Here is a 12,990-nt window from a genome sequence, read left to right as displayed (position 1 = left end):
AAAAATAAATAAATAAATAAATAAACAATAGATAGATATTTTGCATAATGGATGAAAAAGTGATCAATGTGTAGTGAATATTTCTTGCTTGATTAATGAGAATTTTCTGGTGAATTTCAGTGTAAATAAATAACACACGGGAGCATGTCGCTTATGATGCCCAAGTCTCTAATCCAAAACCCATCGCTTAGGACTCATTTTGTTGAAGCATTTATGAATTTCTGCAGTGTTTTGTGGAAAAAGAAAAAAAAATAAACTTTTAAATGTTTCACATCACATATCCCAAGATCCTCTGCAAAACATTAGAAGGCCTACATGCCTCGATGGACACATATTCAGCATCTTCGAAAGTAAGAATTATGCTTAAACTTCATCCATCAAATGACGCCATTAATCTTACGGCTTTATGTTTATATAATGAATGCTTTCTAGCATGCACTATCTGTTTCACAGTAGGGGAGATGTTACATCTTTTGACTTTCTGCAGCAATTTCAGGATCTGTGCATATTAACCTCTAATATCATTCTTATCTTATTTAAATAGGGGGGGTTTGGGGTAGATATTCATATTTCATCCAAGCGTATCTCGATATGATTGATGGTATGAACTGAAATCAAATTATCTCTCAATCTAATGGATTCCAAGGAAGACAGAGCACATGATGAACGAAACCGCCTATGTCACCTTTGCTCTGTCAAAGCAGATGTTCGTCAAACTGAGAAAAATGTACCGTGTAAGATTACTTCAAGGTAGCCAAAAGAAGAAACAAAAATTTTACAAAAGGGAGCAGTGTAATACAAATAGACAGGCAAGTAGCATATATGCACATATATACATATATATACAGACACACACACACACACACACACACACACATATATATATATATATATATATATATATATATATACACATACATATACACACACACAGTAAATACACAACAGCATAAATGCATGTTATTAGAGAATAGGAAAAAACTGAATATTTAAAAAATATATATTAATAAAAATTAAGAAAAAATATACCTCTTCAAATGTTGGCAAAACGATATATATATAAAAAAAAACAACTGATGCAGCTGCATTCTCTGTCTGAGATCATGGAGGATTTGTATCTCAAAGCAAGAACATGATAAATAATAACCATATTCTAAAGCCTCATAAACTCAATAAACATGGATAAATGCGGCCTGTCTGTCTGCGCCTCCATGGGAGTATTGGAGTCATCATTGCTCATAAAATCAGCAGCCAATGAGGAGAGAGATCCTGCATATCGTGGTTGCCAGGAGAGACAGCAGCTGCAGCTGAAACCCAACAAACACAGCTGAGCATTTATGGCATCTTACTTTACTTCACAACAACATAAAGGGAAAGGCAGAGAGAAATCAACTGTATAATTAAGGAAATAACACTGACTTCAGCGCATCAAATGGATACTTTGAGTATCCCTCACTTGTAATTCATTCACACACATAAACAAACAGATGCATTTGAGTGTTCAGGATTGTTGCTTAGGAGTTCTGGGCCTTGTTCCTTTACTTTATTTAATTTGATTTCTTATGGTTTATGATTTCTCCTAAATCTATTTTAGCTGAATTACATAAACTGATGAGCTCATATGGCCCCAGCAAATCAAATGGAAGGTTCACCGATGTTTTATTAGCTAATTCTGACATGTTCAGCAAGACGCATTTTAACCTGAGTTGATGAATTTGTAGACAAGCTGCTGATGTAGTGGACTATAATAAACTGCTTGTGCATTTGTCCATTAAAGCGAAATCTTTTTTTCAGCAAATGTTTTAATAAACCTTTTCCATCTATTTTGTTGAGGTGACGACATGAAAAATTAACACTATTTGAAGAATCAGCTTTTTCCAGCTGAGAACATGACTAATTTTGCATTGGGCTTCACAGTGTTTCTAGCTTCATTTCACCTCATTTCTTTATTTTCTCTCTCCCTCTCAAACAAACAAAAAGAAAGCATTTTTAATGCATGCATATGGAATAAAAAATATATACATATTATCATCACTATTGTTGGCACGTAGTTTCAATAGTGGTGAAACCGTGACTAAAACCCTAGGTTGATTGGTTGAAAACCCTAAGAATTGATAAAAAATAAATAAATAAAAAACTTTTATACAGCAAAGAAAGCATTAACATGACAGTAAAGATTACACAAAAACTAACTATTAAAAACTATTACAAAATATGCCTATTTAAAAAAGAAATCTATTAATTACTAAACAAACTGACATTTTCACAAAAATATTAAGCAGCAAAAACATTTTTCAACATTAATAATAATAACACTGACACAGTGACACTGAAGCCTGGAGTAATGGCTTCTGAAAATTCAGCTTTATCATCACTGGAATAAATTACCTTTTTTAAAATATTCTCTAATAAAAATGGTTCCATTATGAAAAATTATTATGATTTGAAATTAATGTTTATATTGTATCGGTGAGCATAAAAAAACTTCAGTGCATAAACTAGATCAAAGATTTTTTTTTATGAAGTCAATCAGCATATGCTACTTAAAACTAAGACTACTATCCATTTACAAAACTACTGTACAATCTCTTACCAAACAAGAAAAAATGTATTAATTAGAGTAACTTGCAATAATAATCCAATGACTAGACTGACACTGAAATTGCTCACATTTTGATTACAGAGATGCAAGCCATCACTGTAATCATATTCTCAAATAGAGCTGAAGTAATGTGGGAGTAAACACGCCAATGTTTACAACGACTCCGTTCAGATTCACACAGCTAACCCTCCTTTAATGTGAACTGGGAGAAGGTATATTACGTCGAGTCCAGTGTTAAATTATATCAGCAGATTACACGTCAGTAGCCACTCATGAATGCAATTTGAATATGAGGCGGATGAGATGTTTTTACACATGGGCGCCTCTCGGTGGGTGAGGACAGGTGGAAGATCTGCTCTGTGACAGGTTGTAATCACTGTCAGTCAAAAGGCACTCGGCCGGACTGGCCCAGCTGTTCATTTGTGCCTCCTCAAATAAAAGACAATCACAGTGATTGGCTGTCACCCTTAACCCTTCAACTGTCAGCCTAATGGAGGTCTTCAACTCCAGGCAGGAGCAACTGTTCAAACTGAAAATGAATTGAAACGTAACAGACAAATGATTTATTGCTCATCTCAGTGGGGTAATAACTAATTTCGGAGACGGATCCTGTTGGGTGAGGCCGGGATCCGCGCTGTAGAAGAAACAACAAACCCCAGCATGTGCGGACACGTGTGATTGGTTCATCTGCGATTCCGATTAGCCTAACTCGAGCTGAGCCCCCATTTGAGTAGCACTTCAGCTACAAAAAAATAAATAAAAAAAGCTTGAGACTGGCATAATGAATGAATGAAATCCAGAGGAAACTACTAGGCATGGCTGCAGAAAGAGAACGCAGACAACACAGAGCTCGAGCCTTCAGATTGAGACTGAACAGAGGGGTGAGAGAAGAGACTGACGTGAAACAAGCAGACTGGGGTGAAGCTGGAGGCAGAGAGGATGGCACACGGGAAGGAAAGGGAAAGGTCAGGTAGAAGAAGACATGTGAAAAGAGAGACAAGGCAGGAGATGACATACAACGTGGAAAAAGGGTAAAGAAGAGGATGTTAGAAGAGTACAGAGCACACTGGGTCTCTGTGCAGATGCATATAAATACATGCACAAAATAAATCAAGTTTACTCAAACCAAATATACTTTTATTATTATTATTATTATTATTATTATTATTATTATATATAAAATGACAAAAATTTTATAAGAATGATATATTACATTAAATTTTATTATATTACATATTTTACATATATAACTTGTTTTTATATAGTTTATACTAATATTATTATGAAGGAAAGGTCTAAGCATATAATTAAAAGCAATTACATTAAACAATAATAATATAATATAATATAATATAATATAATGAATTACAAAATGGTAACATATATATTTTTATATTTGTTTATACTAACAATAAATGTGAATAATTGCACTGTGGCCACCAAAAGGATATTATATTATATTTTATTATACTATACACTGACTAACTTTTGAAAAAAGAGTGCATTATAATTTGATGTAAGGTTTTTCATGCAAATCTTTTCTGCACATCTATGCACATGCAATTATTAGAGTATGAGACCCACTGTGATAAGAGTGAAAAGGCAGAACATACTGTGGGATTTAGAAAAGGAAAAGAGAGAGCATACTGGCAGATGAGGAAATGGAGATTAGTACTAACCGGGGCATACAGCTATATTGCAGAGTTTGGTTTGCACCTCGGGCCCTCCACAGCCCTTGCTTCCATGCTGGGGGAGCACGCAGATCCTGCTCCGGGTCCGAGTGCCACGTCCACACGTGACTGAGCACAGGCTCCACGAAGACCACTCCTCCCACAGCCCATGCACTGCAAACACCAACAAAACCACCAATGGGGATGATGGAAGATGAAGGGAGGTGGGTCGAGGGGTCCTTCAGGAGCCAGAAACAGCACACAGAGGCAAAACCATGCCCAGCTGAAGAATAAAACCAGGAGTGCCACCAACAGACCGGGCCTGAACCGTCAAATGACAGAGTGGATGACGCCTTCAGATCAAGGATTGAGGGGCAGAAAAGGAAATGAAAATGAAAAAGCATGTATAACATGAATGAAACGTCACTTATCCTGTAAGAAGGAGCACCAAAGTGCAAAAGATCAAGGCATGGGTAGAGCAAAACTAGATGAAATGCACCGTTTGATCGTGAAACGTGTCCAATTGATTGTGTTCCTGCCGAGAGGATTTCAATGAGGTTGTGTCCCTGAAGGATTTTTTGAATATCAATAAAAGCGATATGTGTTCCATTTCGTTTTATGTTGAGTGACTTCCGAAATAAGTATTCCCTAGATGTATGCTTAAAATCTTTTTTTAATAGAAGTCATATGGAGATCTTGAACTTTCAGGTATGACTCTAGTAGCTGTTTTGGATTCCGGCTCTGTTCCAAAACCTAGTGAGCTGCCTTTGAAGACAACATTCTAGCTGAAATTGAAACATACGACATTTGGACCTTACAAAAAAAGGACCCACCACACAACTGTTTTCAGCTTATCATTTTTTTTATTAAATTTCATTTACATTTTTTTTTTTTTTTTTCAATTTAGATGAAACATAGACGAAATAACCCCCGTGCTGCATACATGAATCACCCCATAGCAGATCTATACAGGTGGAGCTGGGGAAGGCGGAGGGTTTCTGAATCATTACGTTTTTTTTTTAGAAATTCTTTATCATAGATATAAAATATATTTCACAATTGTTTCAATACAGATGAGATTATATAGACAGAAACTGTGATATAATGACATCAGTTTATATTTTTTAAATGTAATAAAACTACAATAATAATAAGTTAATTTAAGTAGTTTCAATACAAGCCATGTGAGAGAGCTTATGTTTTAGTGGATATATGTAAATAAAGAAGGTAAAGCTTTAATTATGTAACATATAAAACCTTGCGTCTTTGCGTTGGAAATATCTTGCATTTCTTCTCATGAAAACAGCTTACTAGGTTTCTTGATAGCTAGGTTTTGGAACAGAACAAACAGTATGACCGTGGGCTTGATGAGATGTTATGGTTGAGGATGTGAGTGACCTCTCACAAACCACTGCAGTGCGACAACAGTTAAACCAACCACAAAACCATCCAGACGAGCCTAACTGATTCTCTTCCCCTTACGTTTCCTCTAGACTGACCAACTGTAGGGATCTTTGGAAGCGGAAGAGCGGAGATGATCTGAGTTGACAAAAACAGAGGAAGTGCTCGATGTGTGGACTGACGGTAAAAACAGAAGACGGACTTCAATATAAAGCAAAATACGCAAGGAAAACTGAAAAGGAAAAGAATGGAAGGGTGGAAAAGATTGAAAAGAGTGATTCAGATGAGGACAGAAAGAAAAACGGATCCTGACAGGGGATGGAAGGCAAGAGAATTGGCCAGGATTTGGAGAAAGGGGCAAAAGAAAGAGTAAGTAAAAGAGACGGAGAAGGAGATTTTGGAGAGGGCTTTTGGAAAGAGCGAGGGAGAGATTGTAAGGCCTCCTCAGTGTAGAGCAGGGATGTACTGTGAATTATGCATGCTGATAAATAATTGATAGCGCTCTGTAGTGCAAAGCTCAAAGGAGCCATGGCTCAGCTGCACATACAGCACGAAGAGTAAAAAAAAAAAAAAAAAGAGCTTGAATGAGAGAGAGAGAGAGAGAGAGAGAGAGAGAGAGAGAGAGAGAGAGAGAGAGAGAGAGAGAGAGAGAGAGAGAGAGGGCTGGACAGGTAGAAAAAAGAGGTACTTGTTGCTCAAACAACTTGGACACAAAAGCTGACTTTCAGAGTCACTTTCTGCCCTCTTCAGCAGATCAAATTAGACAATCAGTAACAAAAAAACCAAACAAACATGCATTTGTACATTTAGGCCTCTAACTGTCTTCTGCAATTAAGCCAAAATTCATGGTGTACTGACCTAAAAATAGGTTACAGGTGCAGGTTTGAATAGGATTGTAGACAATGATGCTTTAAAAACAAATAACCACCTAATTATGCCTAGTAAATAATTAGGATTAATTTTAAGACATTAATGCAATTAACTGAATAAATATGTTAAAAATATGCTAATATGCGTACCCAAACTTTTTTAAAACAAGAGGGAAAAAATTTAAAAAGAAGAAAAAAATCCTGTGACACCACTAACTTAACTAAATTTGGTGCAATGCATCTTCAAAATAAAGCTAAAATTAAAAATAAAGCTTTAAAGATTTAAAAATAAATAAAAGACTTTGAAAAGAGCTTTTTGCAGAAATAATTAACTTTGAACTCCATGGCTAACAGTCCCTGGCAGTCTATTCTCACCTGGACTTCCAAACACTCTTTCATTGGTTTTATCCTGATGACGCTGTTGATTGCGAGCTTTAAAGGGTGAAACGTGCGGCTAGGATAACAGCACTGATTTTGTGTGGCATGGGGAGAGGTTGAATACTGGGCTGATGTGCCCGCAGTGCTCACTGCCTCTCTATAGACCACATTACGTACTGCCACATCCATCAAATCACTGTCTGTGCTGCCTCATGCAGAGACCCAGAGCCCGTCTATCCGCTCCCCGCAGGGGGTGGAGGAAGAGAGAAAGAAACGTAAAAACAGGTACACACTGACCACCAGTCCACAGTCAGGAAAAAAAAAAACAGCAAAAAAAAGCAGTACGGTTTGATGATGAAAGGTAGAGATGCAGACTAGACAGACAGAAATAAATAAACGGGCGTGGAGAGAGATGTGGTTGTGAACCGGGAGTGCGGGGCAGACAACAATCCTCAAACCAATAGATCAATGTCCCCTCAGAGCCTTTCTAGAACACCAGAAAACTCTGTTCTGTGGCTCCGCAGCCTGTAGCCATTGTTCAGTGTTGTTTACATGTCGTAAATATTATTTATATCAGTTAAGACCAACAGCGACTGCAGTTATAACGGATGCAGTTACCCTTTAAAAAGCCGTGATGAATGAGTTATCCTTGAATCCCTGTAGTCTGATGCGTCACTAGGTTTAAAGGGCAAAAACAAATGCATAGCACCACCTGTTGGTTAATAGGTGCAATTGCCCCTTTTGCCCTAAGATTCATTGAACACACTGGCTTTATTTAGTTTTTCTTCAGGACCCAGGTTTATACATTTTACTGCACTAAATATATTCTATTAAAATTAAAGAGACATGCCAGTTCTAAACTGGAAATTTAACATCAGCTTAATGACAAACAGTAATTATAGCGGAATAAATGCGTGCAAAAAAGTTTAAAAATTACATTACCAATAGAAAAAAAAAAAAAAAAAAAAGAAGATTACTGGGTATATTGTCAAGCACCAAAGCTTCATCAGAATGAACAATAAGGTAATTGTCGCATTTGAACTAGAGCTGTGTTCCAATTTGGGCAACGCATCACCTATAATCCTGGACAACAGCATTAATGTACTGCTTCATTTGAGTATTCCAATACATTTCAAAAAGGACAAAAAAAAACCAATTAAATTTAAAAATATTAACAGGCTCTGGATGACTAACACCCAAAATAGCAATCAAATTGGCAGTAAATAAAATAATAATAATAATAATAATAATTTCATAAATACGTCCATCAGAAGTTTACTTAAGAAGTTTGCTTTCTCATTTGACTCCAGGTCTCCTGAGTCATTTTACCTGTCTGAGATAATTGCATAAGATTCCATTTATCAATAGAGCCGTAAGCTTTGAATAGTGTTCCTTCATTAAAGTTGAGCAGATTGCGTTTGGCCTAGCACTGCTCTGCTGCCCAGACACAATGATATGCAGCAGGGCTAGACACATCCTCAAACGCACTGAGAGGAATTTCTTAAGGCTATCATGAAAAGATTAATTTAGATTTTGGGTTTCACTGGGACCAAGGTTTAGAATTGCAGATAACTTATGATCTTGCCATGGAAACCTTTTGACTGATATCTTTGCCTTTGTTTGGAGAAGAAAACCACATTCTTTCATATTCGTTACAGAGGAGATTAGGGCTAGTTGTCGCGACCACTATATATAGTCATTTTGAGTTAAAAGTCCATGATTTTTTTTACATGGCGGTGGTTTTGTGCGCATTAAATATTTAATCGTTTACGTTAGTCTGGAAAAAGTCGTAAAAAAACAAACCGATCTAAAAGGTTACATCGTAAAGCATACCATACAATTCCGGAGAAACCGATGGAGAACAAACTTGTTAGTGTTAATTCTGATGAAAACAGCTATCGATGGCTTGTGTCCACAAATTAGACTGAGCTCTAGATTGGGATTAGCTAATGAGCAAACAGAGGGTAATTTAAGACTGCAGCCAGAATTGCTGTTATTTTAAAAGTACCCGTTTTATTTGAAGGCTGTGCTTGATCAATTTTGAATAATAACTCTCCTCCAAACTAAATAAACCTGGCCATAATTGCTTTCGCAAATCAATTAAGTTCCGTTTGAACGAAAGCCAAAAAGAGGACCAAGGGACTTCCATTGAGCGTTAAACTATACTGAAGCTACGCTAGCTCAGGCTAATCTCAAAGACACTCGGTCCCTACCCGCCAGTGCGCATCCCTGTTTAACACTTCCTGCGGACTGAAAATAATCTATGAACACATGCAGGCACACACATGCTGCTCTGATCCGGTTCACATTGCCTTTCTCTGTCAATTTTTCTGTCCATTTAGTAAATATTGCTTGCCTGCTTATGTTGTCAGCATAAATAGTATGCCAAAACTGTAAAAAAGAAAAAAACAAAAAACCCAACAGCAAGCATTTCTTTTCTGAACTAAGCATCGAAAATCTATGCATTCCAAAAGTTTGCATGTCTGAACGTAATGTCGCTCATATCTGAGCTCCATCGATCGCTGTTTAGAATCAATTCTCAGCAAGCAGATATTTCCAGGAGAAATCCTTCACTTTGATTCTCTTCAGTCTTGCTCGCTCGGCTGAGATCATTTGCCGCTGTCCTTAAATCACATCCTAAAGCGCTGATCCGCACTCTTGGAGAGACTAAAAAACGCCCAGTGCTGAACATGGCAACCATCTCATCAAAGCCCAGACGCTGAATATTAGATCTCAGGCTGAACGTACAAGTGAGAGGTAAATTAAGTTATCCTGTTTTACATAAATATAGAATTAACACACAGAAGGACTTACACAGCTGATGATGCGAAACAAAGGGCGAGCTGTATATGCCTCGTAAGCATTAAGATTTGCATCTACTACTCGGCGCTTAAAACTGTGTAGAAACATCATTCAAAAAGCCTCTGGTCAATTTATTTAGGCTGACAGGGGGTCTTCACTATAGACATCTCCATCCATCTTCAAAACAATACAAATGCAGCAACAATGAAGAGAGAAGGATCAGATCCAAAAAGGTTTGTGGATTGGGAAAGGTTTCAAGCCATAAGGTATGAATTGTTGTGCTATGTATTGAAGACAGTTTAGCTGCGATACATATACGAGCCTATGACATGTACACCACTGCTCAAAAGTTTGGGTTTTGTAAAATGTTTATGTTTTTGAAAGTCTCACAAAGGTTATTTGAGCATAAAGAATATATATAATAAATAAATAAATGTGAATTAATATTGTAATTTAAAATAATAATAAGCTATTTTAATACATTTTAAAATTTTATTTATTTATTAGTAATTTATTTTCAGCAACTATTACATTAGTCTTCAACATCACATGATTCTTCAGAAATTATACTTTGCATCATTGAAAACAACAATATTAATAAAAATAACCCTGATTAATATTTTTTTATGGAAACTATGGTACTTTTTTAAAATGCTTTGTGATTAAAAAACAACAAACCTTTGAACAGCAGTTTACATCAAGCAAATTAATTAATGCAAAGTAGAAGATATCCTAAATCAGCTAAATGAATAGATAATGTGTGCACACTAAATCGTATTGTCAGCATTCACGGCTTACAGCCTACAGTTATTTAATTAAAACAACCCAACATTCCAACAAGCACCGACAGCATTGATCTTTCTTTTACTCATGAGGTCAGTGTCTTGTTTTGTTCCTGAATGAATCAGTGTTATTGAACAAAATCGATTGAAATAAACGATTCAATGACTCACTCACGAGGACAGTCACTTGTCGTCACCTACTGGCGTATCGATGCAACCTGCAAGAAGAGTCTAAAACCCCCACCTCTAACACACAGACTGACAGACAGTCCGCCTGGAACCAACACATACAAGCTGAGTGATACAAACAGTGAAAGTTCCCTGTTGTATAATGTGTATTGTAGCACCTCTGGAATGCTGAACTGACCAATCAGCATCCAGGACTGCGAATGTCCATTCAACGGTGTGTTTTTAACATGCCGGTACACATTCTGGTGAAACCCAATGTGCAGACGTGCAAAAAAATAAAATAAAATAAAACAAATAAGAGTGAGACTAATCACACAACCTTGATGCACATCGAACTCGTGTACATACTCAAGTACATGGACAAAAAACAGACCGAAACAGCTTGATTTATATCAATGCAGTACAAAGAGATTCAACAGTGCTCAATATATGCACTTCCACATGTACTACGAGCATGCAGTGAAGGCAGTAAATGTGTGAGGTAATACTAACCAAATCATCTGGTTCTTCTCATGCACTGGCCAATGTTTACTTACAAAGCAAAAGCAAACATTCAGCTAACGTTTCGTGATATTTGACCTGCTCATGCAGTGTGTGAGAAAGTGTGACTGCGTAGATGGGTATCCAAAAGCATGGTGGTACTCTACCTGCTTGATGCTGCGGCTCACCTGGGCAGGTGGCAGTGTTGTTGCAGAGTCGGGTTTCCCTCAGCGGGCCGCTGCAGAGGGTCCCGTATGGAGAGGATACACATGAACGAGAACGAACCTGCCAACCCTGCCCACATGTCAGCGAACAAACACTCCACTGAGACCACTCCTCCGCTGCTGGGTCACCTATAAAACACAAGACGGAGAGAAAAGGAAAAATCCTGAAATTGCTGACCCATGCTCAAACAACGGACTTCAGCATCAGTCTTAAAGGAACATGGCAACACTTTTTTGAAAGTAGGCTCAGTTTCCAACTTCCCTAGAGTTAAACAGTTGATTTTCAACATTTGTGAATCTATTCAGCTGATTTCTGGGTCTGACGATAACACTTTTAGCTGCAGCTTAGCATAAATAACGGATTCTGATTAGACCAGTAGCATCTCGCTCAAAATGACCAAAGAGTTCCGATATTTTTTCTATTTAAAACTTGACTCTTCTGTAGTTACACGGTGTACTAAGACAGCTGCCGTACCATGGGTGCATAAGGCACAATGATATTACTCTGTGCCTGAAAATTGTCCCCAGCTCTCAGCGCCCAGCATTTCTAAGCACTGCATAATATTCTAAATTCCTTGATTATTACACAGGAATGAGAACATAGTTCCAAGCCATATCAGTCTATGAAATTGCAACTTTTAATTTTCCTTCTATTTTAGTAGACAATGCAACTACATAAGAATTGAATAGGAAAAATATTGAAACTCTTTGGCCAGTTTTGAGAACGATGCTACAGGTTAAATTAGATTCAATGATCTATACTAAGCTGCAGCTAAAAGTGTTACCACCAAACCCAGAGATCAGCTCAATGAATTCAAAAACTGTAAAACTCAACTGTTTAAGCTGGAATTTTATATATATATATATATATATATATATATATATATATATATATATTTTTTAGTGGTGTGTTTCTTTAAAGTGTTATGTTATACCACCACAATACATTCACATGAATAAATCAGAAAAGCTCTTTCTTTTTCTTTAAAGCCTTTACAAATACCTCCAATAATCCATTCCATGCCTTCAGCAACTTAAAAGGTGTTGCAAGGTCAGCAGCACACAGAGCCAACCCTATCAGCTTGGGCTGAACGTGACGGGTGGGAATACGGCACGCAAAGTTCCCTAGTCGTTTTTTGTCATTTTTGAAAGCCGTGTCCTTGGATAGAGGCGACATCACGAAGTGAATGGGCAAATCAAATTAATTGCACGTCTTGTAATCGCATTACATCTTCATTTGCATGTGGTGAGTCAGAGCTTAGCCTTATTTGCGGAGCAGATGGGTGGAGAATAGAGGGTAGGGGGCTGATGGGGACAGGGATGCCAGTGGGAGTTTATGCACATAAGTTTTCTTTCACATAGATGGAGGCTGAAGAGGGAGAAAGGTGCAATGACAATTACTTCAACATGAAAACATTCCTTTTGCTCTGTTTTAAATGTTATAATAATTTTAGGTAACAACACTTCAGTACAGGGGCCAATTTTCACTAGTAACAAGTTGCATATACTAGCATATGGGCTGTATATTCTGCACTAGCATATTCTACGTTCCTAATCCTACCCAATGCCTAAACGTAAAGACTACAATAGCAG

The 12,990-nt window shown here is 37.2% G+C and overlaps 1 protein-coding gene across 16 annotated transcripts in view; it reads right to left on the bottom strand.

The window, feature by feature from the left end:
* adgrb2 (adhesion G protein-coupled receptor B2) overlaps positions 1-12,990 on the bottom strand; it is a 232,946-nt gene that overhangs the window by 102,854 nt on the left and 117,102 nt on the right. For 14 of the 16 annotated variants that reach the window (XM_043217683.1, XM_043217691.1, XM_043217679.1 and 11 more), the window contains exons 4-5: positions 11,341-11,526; positions 4,282-4,446 (exon numbers count right to left, since the gene is read on the bottom strand). In XM_043217683.1, coding sequence (XP_043073618.1) covers positions 4,282-4,446; positions 11,341-11,526 — 351 coding nt within the window. The remainder of the gene's footprint in view (positions 1-4,281; positions 4,447-11,340; positions 11,527-12,990) is intronic. The other 2 variants (XM_043217688.1, XM_043217687.1) reach the window with 2 other exon arrangements.

The sequence above is a fragment of the Puntigrus tetrazona genome, chromosome 19 (assembly GCF_018831695.1).
Source record: "Puntigrus tetrazona isolate hp1 chromosome 19, ASM1883169v1, whole genome shotgun sequence".
In the NCBI taxonomy this organism is placed as follows: domain Eukaryota; kingdom Metazoa; phylum Chordata; class Actinopteri; order Cypriniformes; family Cyprinidae; genus Puntigrus; species Puntigrus tetrazona.
This window is presented reverse-complemented; position numbering and strand designations above follow the sequence as displayed.